Raw genomic sequence first — 13,894 nt, 5'->3', positions numbered from 1 at the left:
TAGTAATTAGTTATTGAAGGAATAAGATTTAGAGAAAAGTTGTATAAATAAGAGGAGAAGGGGAAGAGAATTCATTCATTGATTGTTAGAAAGCCACAAGAAGTATAATCTTTCTAGTTTACATTTTATTCAAACCATTTTCTTTATCACTGTTGTTATGCATTTTTCATAAAATTAGATTAACATTTTCTATGGATATGTAAATTATTTTGGTATATCTCTTTCGAAATTAAATTCTAAAATGAGAACATTGATTGTATAACTTGTGTTCTATTTTTGGTACAACTTTTATATATATCTGGTCTAATTCGAATTTTTTTTGGGCTTAATCGGAAACTTGAAATGAAGAATCAGTAAGACCCGGAGCCCCGGTGCATTCGATTTAGGTTCGGTCTCAACCGGTTTTGGTCTGAAACCCCGGTCCAATCTCCATTTTATACACCCCTAACAACACTGACACTAAAGCATCGACCAAACAAATAGCAAAATAATAAATATTCAAGAAATCTTCCGTTTCACTGTACTTGTTAAATTTGACTTTTTACGCAATCTAACGTATTATTTTAACATTTATATATTAAATTATATATGTATTTAAAAATTATAAAAAATTAATAATTATAATAATGCGATTAAACGATTCAAATAATATTATTCTTAACGCAACGACAGATAGAAGAAAAAAATTCGTTATAGCATCTTATTTGGATCTTTCTTTCAATTATTGATCTCAAGTTCCAATTCCGTCGACCTTTTCTGGATTCCAAAACACTTAATCATCCTTCCAATTGTAACCAACTATGCTATATTCATATGAAAATCAACTCTAAATCCTTGAAACTTGTGGTCAAATCAATGGAGATCGTCACTGGAGATCGTTATCTTGAATCTCTAGTCAAATTCGTGCAGAAAAATGCTAGCGGATTAATCGAAGGAACCCTAATTTTGAAAGTGAATCCAGTTGGTCTTCACTATGTTCAATCCAGGCTTGAAGCGCTTGGAGAATTGGAGAGATTGATATCCGGAGCTCCGGTTGATTATCTTCGGGCATATGTTTCGGATCTTGGTGATCATCGAGCTTTGGAGCAACTACGGAGGATTCTTTGTCGTCTCACATCCATGAAAATTGTGTCAGTTTTGCCTCATCCTTCTAGGGATCCTACACCATTGTCGTTGCTTCCTTTTGGAAGATTGAAGGTTTTGGAGATTCGTGGTTGTGATCTTTCTACCTCTGCTGCTAAAGGTTTACTTGAGTTGCGACATACTTTGGAGAAGCTTATTTGTCACAATTCCACTGTAAGTTTTTAATATTGATGTAATTATTGGAGAAGCTAGTGTAATGTTTTTGTTTTGAAGTTGTAAAATTGTTTGATGGTGAGAATCATGGATTAGCCTAGTGGTTGCGCGTTTTCCATTTCACCCTTGTGGTAGGAATTTGATTCTCACCACCTACACTAAAGATAATTCCCTCTTCCCATCGCTTGTAGTGAACGTCTAGCTTTACCAAAATTGTTTGATTGTATTGTCACATATTGAATTGAGTGTTTGGATATTACACTGAATTTCAACAGTGAGTATGATTGTGTGACCATGAAAGATTGTAAATATATGCAAGGACCCAAGATGATAAGAGTTGAACCACTGAGTTGACACTTGCCCAATGCAAACTGTAAACATCCCTACTGCTTTCTGTTTTTAAGTTACAGCTCTTTAGGACATCTGAAAGATAGAAATTAGAGTTGATACAAGTAGTTTTACATTGGAATTGTTGCATGTGGTATTCATGTGGGTTTTCTAGAGGTATGGTGAGTCAAGTTTAACGGAATCTATAGATTACACAATGATGGGGGGATAATTTATAGAGGAATTCTGTTTCAGCTATGCAAAATTTTTATTCATGCTTGTCTTTGTGCACTACCGTGGTTATTCCTGGATTTGCTTGGGTGTAGAACTGATACATAACAAGGGTGGGAGCAGGATGGATAAGTGAATGACATATAATTCTGCAAGTTGAGAGGACTGTTCCTGACCACATTTAGAACTAGAAAATCATCTCAAGCCGCAGCAAGTGATGTTTAGTTTTGTAAACGTTGATAGCAAAAGCTCATCAATTAATTTACAATTTAAAACTGATATTCAATCATAATGTGTAGATTTATATAAGTAAGGATGCACTCACTTAAAAGACTCCTAAATACAAGTTGAAATTTAAGTTAGACTTTGATCCATACTCAAATTTCTAAACTGATAAAAAATTACGAATAATTATCACATTCTATGTCTACTAGGATTTGGACGCAAAACTTGTTATGAGGATTTGGAGACAAATTTTACTCCAATGGTTTCAAATTAGGAATTAGAGACAAATCCTACTCACCTAGGAGAAATTAGAGACGAATACTACACCCGGGAGGTATTAGAGACAATTACTACACTAACTAGGAGCTGTAGACATCCTACTCCAATTAAGAAATAGCTCTACTCCAATTAGGAATGAACTAATGCAAAGTTTACCCGAATAAGTAAAATAACTAAGATAACAACTAAGCTAAAAACACAAAAAACTCTTTCAAATGAATAGTAAAAATGGGTTAGCTAAGATCTAAGCTAGTGTAGCAAATCACAAATTCTCAAATGAGATAGTCTTACAATGAGACAATCTTACCCAATGTACATGTACAGTCTTAAAATGATTACTTGTAACATTAAGTGATTACTTATAATCTTAAAGTGACCAACTATAAGTGGTCATTTTTTTAGTCTTAAAGTGATCACTTATAATCTTAAAGTGTTATAATCTTAGAGCGACCAATTATAACCATAAAGTGAATTTTAGTTCTTGTATAGGGTGACTGGTAGCCGGTAGGTAGTTGGGTCAGACTTGGCAAAATAGATGGGTCAGACTTGGCAAAATAGAGTAGAAAAAATTGTCCTGAATAATGTCAATAATCCATATTGCCCATTCTTTCTTAATAATCCCATCTTTTGAAATTTTTTAAATAATCCAATCTTTGTATATCTTTTGTTTCGAATAGACCTTTGTTGCAAAGAACCGGTTACAACCGGTGAATCCCTTTTCCTTTTAACTCATTCAAAGAGTACCTTTTATTTTTCTAATTAAAAAATCTCTCTTTCATCAAAGTCTCCATCTACCTCTTCCTCTTCATTTTGGACACGAATAAAATTTCTCACTAGCCCGGGAACCTTTCTTTGCCCTTTGCAACTTTGTTTTGAAATCATGCTCACATTTCACATAATTTTTGAAAATTGAACCAACACTTTGAGAAGAAGATGAATTAGAGTTCATGCTTTTTAAAAGTAAGATTTTATTTAAATTAAAGATGTGAAAGTTTTTTTTTCTCTCTCCAAAATTTGGGGTGGTACACCATGGAAGCAAGCTTATAAAGAAGGAGGAGGATGACGGCTAGCAGTAACCTGGAATAGACGATTTGTTTTTTGGAGGGTCCATTTTCAATAAAATGAAGGCGAAGGTTGGATTATCTAAAATTTTTCAAAAGGTGGGATCATTCACGGATAATGGGCAATATATTGGATTATTCAGGACAATTTTTCCATTATAGTAAAATGACCTTTTTAGTAATGAAAGCAAAGGACAAAAAGATGAATGAGCGCATTTTTGTTTTTTTAACCTATTCCTTATGCATACCAAACAAGGAGACATCAATTAGTTTACCAAGTTCCAACTACCAATTCTTTATTCTTGTGTTATCGTTAAGTCCCCAAAATTCCTTTTCCACTTGCCAGTTGCCACACAACCACTTAAAAGATTTTAGTGGTTAAACTGTTAAAGTTTTATGTGTAAATGTAGAAATTGATGTAATTTGGTTAGAGTTGTATGTGTAAATGTACAAGTTGATGCATTTCTTCTAGTGTTTATTCCCTCTTAAACTTCTGTTATCTTTTATCGCGTACAAATATGTGTATGACTTATGTGTGATGAGAAGTCAGTGAAGCAAAATAAATGTTTTCTTACGGAGTTGTATTACCTTTGGATGCGAATACATGACATTCCATACAAAATTTGCACTCAAAACTTCATTTTCATTCCCTCCAGCTATTACCATTTACTAGACTAGGAGCAAGTAGACCTGATCTTTATTATTTTTTCTTCTCCAAGTCTTCACTTTGCGGGTTGTGGTTCTATCTTCCCTGCGTTTCACTTTTTTTTCATCTTGAAAGGCTATTGCTTTGATGGCTATACATGTTGACACATGTCTTCTCTCTTTTAAATTTCAGGATGCATTACGTCATGTGTTTGCTAGTCGAATTGCTGACATCAAAGAATCCCCACAGTGGAATCGACTGTGTTCTGTATCCTGTGCGTGCAACAGTTTGATTCTAATGGATGAGTCAATTCAGCTCCTTCCAGCTGTTGAAACCCTTGATCTTAGCCGAAACAAGTTTGCAAAAGTTGATAATCTCCGGAAGTGCTCGAGATTGACACACTTGGATCTTGGATTTAATCAGCTTCGATCAGTTGCTTCATTTTCTGAGGTAAGTCTAGTTGGTAGGCTTGAATATTAGTGAAATGTCTAGCTTGATGCGTTTACTACAACCTTTCTTTCCCACTCCATTTGATAGATGTATACCTTGAGAAAGCTTAACGTGTTTTTCAAAATATGTGGCAAGTCTAAAACTAAATTCCTTCTTTCATCTACTTTACATGGTTTTGCCTACAACCTAATTGTTATAAAATTGCTCATAATTGTGTTGACTTACTAGACTCACCTTGGTGGAATCGCTATCATTAGTTTCCGAAGTGTTTAATTCGATTTTAAATGGTTAATCATTGTAGCTCCTTCCAGCATTTTATTTCATCATATACTGTTTATGATAACCTAATCAGATTTTCTTTTTATATTAATTCAAACTCCTACCTTATATAAACTCAACTACCCTTCTAAGTGATGATATTATTTCCTCACTTTTCCCAAGCGTGCTACCCTGCAAAATTAATTAGAAAATAACACGACGGAGTAAGACATCCAAAATAAGAGAAACTGAGCATCCCGAAAAATAATAGTTTAAGATAATAACAGGCAACATCCCTATTTGTGCTAAAATTTATTAGTGTCCTAAATTAAAACACTATATACATCTTTGATTTTCTGGAATTTCGATGAGACTAAACTAACAGTAACACATAAATCTAAAAATACCTTGTTAATTTGGTTTCTACGGCTGCTGGAAAACCAAATTGTAATTGGACTATTAAAGTGAAACTCTAAAGCTCCTCAATGATTCCAAATTTGATGAATATCCTTTAGTGAGAGGAAAAACCAAACTTAGTTTTATGAAAAGACTTGTTTACAAGGCCTTGAATCAATGCATTTTCAGAAATGGAATCTGATTTTTTGAGCAATTTGATTCGGTAAATCATCACATGGGCTTGCAACTTTTACTGGTTCTAAGCTATGCATGGCCACCTTTTCACTTTTGTTTCCATGCATGCTATTAATTTCTTGGGCCTAAGCTTGTGTTGGCACTTGGCAACAACTTCATAAACTATCAGCATGGAGCCTCTGCACATCATTAACAAACAAACAATAATCTCTGTTATTAATTGATAACCACTGAACTAGCAGCCGTTGGTTTCAAATTTAAGCTTTGAACCTTATTCAAACATGATTCATCTAGTATAGAAGAGCCAGAGATTGTACGTGCAAGATAAAATTTTAGCATGAGAAACACAGAAAGTGAAGGCATATAGAGTGTAATATCGCTGCTTATATGTCCTACTTTTGCATTGTGGTTGTGCTTGGTTTTTCTTGAGGGAATTTTAAAAGTAGTTTTCTTCCTTTTCTTCTTGGTAGCATTCCTGTTGGCTTGAAGACACCGTAGACAATATGGTGTCTGTGATCATTCTGCGTTGGTATTGCAAACAAAGCAGTTATATTGTGCAATGTGCATGGAATTTCTTTCTCATTACTTCCTCTTCTTTGTACCATGCAGGTTACGTGCCATATATCTAAACTTGTTTTGAGGAATAATGCATTGACTACATTACGAGGGATTGAGAACTTGAAATCTATTGAAGGACTTGATGTCTCTTACAACATCATCTCAAACTATGTAGAGCTAGAGGTCCTTTCAAGCCTTCCTGCCTTAAGGAATATTTGGCTTGAAGGGAATCCTCTTTGTTGTGCTCGATGGTATCGGCCACTTGTTTTTAGCTTTTTCCGTCACCCTGAAGAGGTGAGATTTTCTTTCTTTCCACATGGACTGTACTTTCTTCTTTCTGTTGTGTTATGATTTTTTGTGCCTTATGCTCTTGTTTTTAAAATAATTTAACATGGTGGAAGAAATGGACTTTGGTAATTAATAATTAGAGATGCTAGTGTAATGCAAATTTTCATGACATTTTCATAGTTATATTGCTGTAGGTAAAATTGGATGACAAAGAAATGAGCACAAGAGAATTTTGGAAGAGACAGATAATTATTGCTAGAAGGCACAGTCGGCCAGCAAGTTATGGATTTTACTTTCCTGCTAGGGAAGACAATGAAGTGGAAGAAGGGTTTATAAATGGAAAAAGGGTAAGTTCTTGAGCTGCTTGTGGAAATGCAAATGAAATGGATTTTATCGTATATAGTCATGGTATGTTTTTGTAGCGATAGTACCATGTGCTTTTGCTTCTTCTGCTGATATTCACATGAGATAGCTTTGCATAATTCTATTCGCAGAAAAAATTCTCTCGCCTTGCTTGCATTGAAAGTGAAGAGCCTGGGATGAGCATGTTCTTTGAGCAAGATTCATGTGATGATGATCGACAAGGCGGGGAGGAGGATCTGTCTGATAAGGAAGGTGAACTAACTAGTTTGATAAACAGAATTGAGTTTATGAAGAAGGAACGATCCAAATTGTGGTTGGAGGAATTTAAGGATTGGATGGATCAGGGCTCTGAGAATTGGGTTGATGAAGGTAAGATTGCAACTCTGTCTTTTGGTAACAGCAATCTGGGAGACACATCTAAATGGAGACATGTTGGAGCAAGCTCAAAATACTTGGAATCTGTATCGGACTCCTTTATGAATTCAGGAGATGATAGGAGTTCAAATGCTCAGGAAACTAATAGCTCCTTTGCAAGTTCTGCAGCAGGCAATCATTGTTGTCAATTGCTTCAGTTTGCTTCTGAAAACGGGGAAACAAAGTCCCAAATTCTTGCAAGGGCTCTAGATGGAGATCCTTCAAAGCTTTATTTTGCTAAAGGGAAAATATATCGGCAATTAGCAGATTTTAACTCTGCTGCTGCTAGTACCAGTGCAAAAGATGGTGATGAGGAAAAGGATGATGTCAGTAGTAGACCCTTGACTGCCACTAAAAGTATTGAGGAGTTAGCGCCTTCCTCTGGACCCCGATTATCACCTCCGCACTATGAGGAGGACATTCTGTATCGCCGCCACTATATGGAGGAAGAATTTTTACTGGCGTCTGCTGATTCATTGTCTGGTGCTTCCTCTGATAGCAATACTAGCTGTGATGAACAGGATGGATGTGAAGTACCATTTTCCAAATATGAACAATTCACTGATGAAGAAGTTTTGGCTTGGGATATTAATGGGAAATATAGCCCTCTCCTAGTCGCAAAGGGTGACAATGGATTTCATGTTCCCGAGATAGTACAAGGATTGGGTTCCCTAGATTTTTGTACACAGCTACCCATTACGGAACTTGGTGAGAACGACAATTCTTTAGAAATGTTTTGCGGCAATGAACATACTGGAAACAATGATGAAGATGCTATCACTTCCCACAAGCTAGATGCTGATTCTTACGGGAAGAACTTTAAACGGAAGCCAAAAAAAAGAGTTGTTTCTCTGTCAGATAGCACGAGTTGCTGCAGTGATGATGTAAAATACGGGCAACAGAAGCAGACTACAAATAGTATTCATCACCCTGGAAAAGCTTGTGGAAAGGTGAATGCAGAACTAATGAATGACGAGGCTGGTGCAGATGACAACATTGAAAATTACTTCAATTCATTTGTTGCGGACTCTACTAATCATGAGACATGCAAGCAGTACATGATGTGCAATTATGTAGATGGCAGGCAGCCAATTCTGAGGGAAAGGTAAATTTATAATTTGATATGGAAATATTCCAAACAACCACCTTATAAAAATTAGAAGTATTTACTCAAATTTGTGCAAATTCACCATATATAAATTTTCTATACGAACAACCAGCTTGTATTATTTTTATTGCTAACTACCACCTTATATCACATTTTTATTGTGAAACACCATCTTATATTTTATTTTCTATATAAAGCACCACCATTTAGTGAAAGAAGTCACATAATGCGTAAAATCCTAATCCCTACCAAATGTGTTCGTCTCCAATAAATTTAACAAGACATGTGCTTTATTAAGTTTTAAGTCCCACCTCCTACTAAGTTCTTACTTAGAAATGTGACTCAAACCCTTATATGGTGGTAATTTGTAAAGAAATGTAAAATTGTTGGGTAAGAACATTCTTAAATTAGATAGTTGAATTCTGGTGTATTATGTGGTTATTATTTTTCCCTTTTTTTTTTGGCAACTGATTTTCTCTTTTGTTAATTGCTTCTATTTTGTGTCTTTAAGGTGTAATCTAACCATAGTGCAAAAATGCGATTTTGGTGGCGATTAAAATGAAGTAACTGGCTGATGCGATTCTTGTGATTCCAAAGATAGGCCGAAACCTTCAAATATCTCTTGAACCAACCTTAAACACGATTTTTATTCACTTCTATGTTGGTAAATTTGAAAGCTTTTACATACAAAAACTATGGATATAACATCTCAAACTTTTAGTTTTTTCCACTTTGTTCTCACCTCTTCGAACACTAAATATTGGCTATGGTTTTTTTTTGTTTTTCTTCTTGTAGTGTTAAGTTGAATTAGAATTTTCTAAAGTCCCGTACACCTTCTACAGTTTTATGAAATATGTTAAACGTGGAGTGCAAACCCATAGCTTATCTTTTCTCGCTTCTATTTGGTTAGGTGATCCAAGTTGCCAGTTTTTTCTTCAAGGAATAAACTTGAACTTATATATATCTGTTCCTCTGTCTCTATCCCCCCTATTCCCCCCTCCAATGACAAAGGTCTTGTATAAGGAGTGATCTTTTAAAACCTTTACGACGCGGAAAATATCGTTCTTTTTCTTTTGAAAAACTTTACAACATGGGTGATGCGATGCGGCCTTGTTTTTGCACTATGGCTAGAAGACATTTTCTACACATTTGAATTGGTCTTAGGGTTTTAAGTTAAACGGATCAAGCAAAAAGGGGCAAAAATAAAAAATTCAAGTTTCTTTGACCTATTCTTAGCTATTCTTAGTAGCTTATTCCTGAAATCTGAATTCATCTAGGTTGTGTTTGGAAACAATTAATTCAGTTTAAGTATAGATTTCAATTACAAAATCATAAATGAAGAATTTGAGAATGACAAGGCTTTTCAATTCTCAACATCAACTACCTTTGATGTAAGAGTAGAATTAGCTCAAATCTAAATTTGTATTTTTCCGATTTGCTAAACGCTAAATTTGAGCCAATTTTGAATTTCCAAATGAAATCATAGTTCCCAAACACAATATTGTGTATTTTCTTTTATTACAAAAATGTTGGCCTGTATTATTTAAAGACCATTCATATGGATTGAAAATCAGAAAATTTATGATCAAAAATTATGAAACTCGTTTCGTGCATCAACTTTTTCTAGATTGAAAGCATCAGAAGCTGTCCATGCTTATCGGTCCCTAGCTAAGATGATTGTCTCTTGGAAACCTTAGATCTTGACTTCATGGCATCTTATGGGCATTAAAATCTAAGCTCATTTAAACATATCCTTAATTTATCTAGCATTTTATTTCAGTTTATTCATAAACACAAAAACCCTAAAAAATGAACCCTACTCTGTCCCTTAAATCCTAATCCACAGAGACCCTAAACCTAAAAACATTTGTATAATCTGACTTGTATTCCAGATTATACTACATATGTGTGATGAAAGGTAAGCATACTTGCTGCAATCTGTCAATCAGATCTATAGACCTTCCATCTAAGGATTCTTTTTTCTGTCACTTGTGTGCCTTTGGATTGCATCCCCAGTTTCTTGGAATTTGTTGTGTTGCTTTGTAGCTGATGATTTTCATTCACCTCCTTGCCCTGTCGTAATATCCTGTTTGCAAAAAATTTACTAATATCATGGTCAAAATCGATTATTTCCATCATTTTGGACAAGTCTAAACAGTATTTGAGGCATTAAAAGATACAAGCTCTAACTTCTGCTTTAATCGGCATTTGCAGACAGGTAGCTGTTGTTCTGAGTAGTCAATGGAAGTTGTATGCTATTCTTCTTAATGGCGAGCTAAATGGGTCAGGTTAGACTTGCTGTGGTATGATCCCTTTTCAATGGTTTCATTATCTCTTATGTACTGTTTCTTTACTGATTTTTTTTTAATATGACTGAAGCTGTATTTGTGGGTCCTTTTAGGCAATACCATGCGTTTATTGGCCTCGCACAAGGTTGAAGATATGAATGAGGTTTTGATTGGGTTGGGACTTCTTGTTATCTGGTTAGTAACTCCGTGTTTGATTCTATGCCTTTTGTTTTCTTTTCATTAATTAGGCCATTTCTCTGCTGACATATGCAGGGTCTATGTTAATGAGGATACAAAATATCTTTTGATTACAAGATGCAAAGAGAAAACAAGGAATTTACTGTTTATGATGGGGATCATTTCACACCGAGAAAGAAATAAATGTTCTGTTAGGAGGTACAAGTCGGGTGCATACTCATTTCCTATAATTATTTCTATTGGACAGATCTTCAGAACCAATGCTTATGCTGTAAACTTCAATGGCAGTTTGGATCAGGCTCAACTGAATTCTTTTGGTAGACAAATAGGAGACAGCTGGGGAATCAATGTTTATCATTACTGTATGGTGCTTTTCTGCCACAATAACAATGAAGGTCTTTTCTGTCACCTTCCCATTGTCATATCCTTTTCACTTTTAAATCAATTTATCAATCTCATGCACATTGTCCTATTTGCTCAAGGTGTTTACGAATTGTCGTTTTAATATTATCTTTCATAATTCAAATATGTATGTCTTGCACTTTGCACTTACTTTTGAGTAAATGTCCTCCCCGCCTATCACGAAACTCTTACATCCATCCATGTTTTATTTCGCGCATGCTCTCAACATGTATGTTACACATTCCATTTTCAAAATCCTTGACTTGGATCTAGAAAATGGCGTACTTTGTAGAAGCTGTAGGTCTTTTTGGCTCAACCAAACTACATCAGATTAGATGGCATAAAAAATCCAACTAAAAAAGAATGGTGTTAAACTTTGAGGTTGATGACCATATTGTTTGGTCTTCTCATTAAAAGAAACATTTTAATTATTAATGTTTTCAAAAATTTTTATCGTTTGAGCTGTGTGGCTTAGTGTTTTAGTGCTTAGTAAGACATCATAGATTTGCATGTAAGTTTTAACTTACTTCTAGCATGTTGCATCAGGAGCAAGGTTTTATATGGGGATAGCTGTGCACATGACATGAGCCTTTTCCTTGAATGTCCATGTAGAGATACAAAATGATCAGAATACTTGTGTTTTTCTAACACCGTATATGTTTGTATTCATGCCTTGGGGTCCCTGGGGATGGGATATATGACTATTTAAAAGGCTGCATCATGCCAATCAGTGCGCTTTTTATCGTGGTGGAAGGACACTAGGAACGGCTTGGTTGGCCCCGCTGTAGATAGTAAAACTGTAATATATTATGCTTTTATCTAAACTGTTTATTTGGTCACCTTGATGTGAACAGGTTAGTGATATTGACACTTCGGAATCTTAAATTGATGTGGATATGGCCTATATGATTAGTTTCCTCATTCATTGACTGTATCATTTGCTTATCCTTGTCTTGATTTTGTTTTTAACAGAAGAAGAATGGGTATCTAGATCACTTTTTGTGAATGGTGGACATCTTTTTGTATGCATTGAGGATATTGTGCACTTCAGTTCACTTTCAGCTAATGCAGATGCTGCGTCGTATTTCTTGCTCGATACACGCTGCTCCATTGCTAACGTCTGCGAGATGGTAATATTCTCAATCTGATCATCAGAAAATATCGGAATTTAGTCCCTGAATGTGAATCGCTTAACCTTTGGCTGGTGTTGACCAATTTTGTCTTATTGTTGCAAGCCCTTTCTTTTGTTTGTAATCTTTCATGTAATTGTGTTCTAAAGATCGATTCAATGTTGCCTCAGTTTAAAGTAAGATCTGTTATGTCCCCATAGTGCAAAAACAAAGCTGCATTTCCATATTGCATGCTATTGTATTGTAAAGGTTTTTGAGTTTATCACAACCAAAATATAGGCCATATTGACTGCAATATCATATGCATTGACCACGAAATCCACAATCATTGCCACTACCATGAACGAAACCGTATTTTCGCACTATGGTTTTATTCGCCACAATAAATTGAGCTATTAAACATCGATGATCATTTATCAAATCTTTAACATGTTGTGGAGATGCTTGGTTTCTTCGAGACTGAGAGAGGATACAGATATTCTATTTATCTTTTGTCCGACCTAATCTAAGGAAACAGGTTACAACAGGAGCTAAATCTTGAAAATTTTTGTTATTATTTCAGGTGATTGAAGCGAAATCGAACGAATGTCAATGTTTGACCTTGACTGTTCGAGAAGATTGTAACGTGTTCTGCTTATCATCTATAGCTGTCAAGATGAAACAGAAAATCGGGTTTCAGAATGGAAGTCCTGCTACGAGAGTCGAGACATGGAAGTTGAAATGGTTTTCTGCAGAAAGCGTACGCCAGTTTGTCACATTGCTTATGGCAATTCACGAAGGATCGACTGGATATAGTATGTCCGTTACCTATATTACATAGAAGGTACATTGGTTTATTGTTCATTGCTCTTCCTCCTTTAATTCGTTCTTTTAAAAGGATTTATATTCCTTTTCATGTAAAATATTACGTTTGCTCGAGAAATGTTGATGAACGACATCATCAATTCATTATATCCGATATGTCTCGTTCATAGATTTTTTTGATGAATGTTTTCTTTTCTTGTATAGTTATTTTGTAAATGGATGAAAAAACTTTTATGTCAAAATTAATCTTTTTGTTAATTCTTTTGTTTAAGATTATTCTTTGTTTAATTTTATCCATATTTTTAAGCTATCTTTACTACGTCCAAACATTTCAAAAATGTATCAGCACGTTGTACAAATTTGATCTGATCGACCAAAATAAGTTATAATTTACATATAAGAATTAAATCAGATCGAAAATGTCAATGCCTTCGCAAAATAGAAAAAGTAGAAGTATAACAAATTAATTAAATAAATAGATAGTATTATTTTTGTATCAATTTAGACATTTAATTTTGAAACTCGAAAGTAGACAATTTAAATTAATTGTTCATGTGCGATATGAGCTTATGATTAGATTATCCAAAGACAAACAAGAACACATTGTTGAACAAGCCCTTCCCTACCATTTGCTGAGCAATAATAAACACAATACTATAATGATTCAACAAGTTTTGTTTGAGATCATCTCACTATAAAATGTGTCCATACAATTAATTTATTTTCTAATTACTGATCACTTTCAGGTTATAACTAGTCATTTTATGTAATACTCCAGATTTAGCTTGTAAAAGGATTGATAGACTACTCATATCAACAAGGTGCATCTTCTTTTCTAGGGAGCCCATTTGCTAAGAACTCCACAGTTAAGTGTGCTTGGTGGAGAGCAATCTTAGGATGGGTGACCTCCTGGGAAGTTTTCCCGGGTGTGCACGAGTGAGGCCAAAGTGCGCTGGAAAGACTTGTGTTGGTTTGTG

General features: G+C 34.8%; 1 protein-coding gene across 1 annotated transcript; it reads left to right on the top strand.

Annotated features, from left to right (window-relative positions):
• The first annotated feature begins 676 nt into the window (after window positions 1-676).
• LOC130824464 (uncharacterized) lies at window positions 677-13,064 on the top strand. The gene is made up of 11 exons (XM_057689488.1): window positions 677-1,296; window positions 4,258-4,515; window positions 5,974-6,216; window positions 6,405-6,557; window positions 6,705-8,092; window positions 10,310-10,383; window positions 10,497-10,578; window positions 10,657-10,779; window positions 10,870-10,976; window positions 11,956-12,113; window positions 12,676-13,064. The coding sequence occupies exons 1-11, from the start codon at window positions 814-816 to the stop codon at window positions 12,931-12,933; spliced, it is 3,327 nt and encodes a 1,108-aa protein (XP_057545471.1). The 5' UTR covers window positions 677-813; the 3' UTR covers window positions 12,934-13,064.
• Window positions 13,065-13,894: the final 830 nt, after the last annotated feature.

The sequence above is a fragment of the Amaranthus tricolor genome, chromosome 9 (genome assembly GCF_026212465.1).
Source record: "Amaranthus tricolor cultivar Red isolate AtriRed21 chromosome 9, ASM2621246v1, whole genome shotgun sequence".
Taxonomy (NCBI): domain Eukaryota; kingdom Viridiplantae; phylum Streptophyta; class Magnoliopsida; order Caryophyllales; family Amaranthaceae; genus Amaranthus; species Amaranthus tricolor.
This window is presented reverse-complemented; position numbering and strand designations above follow the sequence as displayed.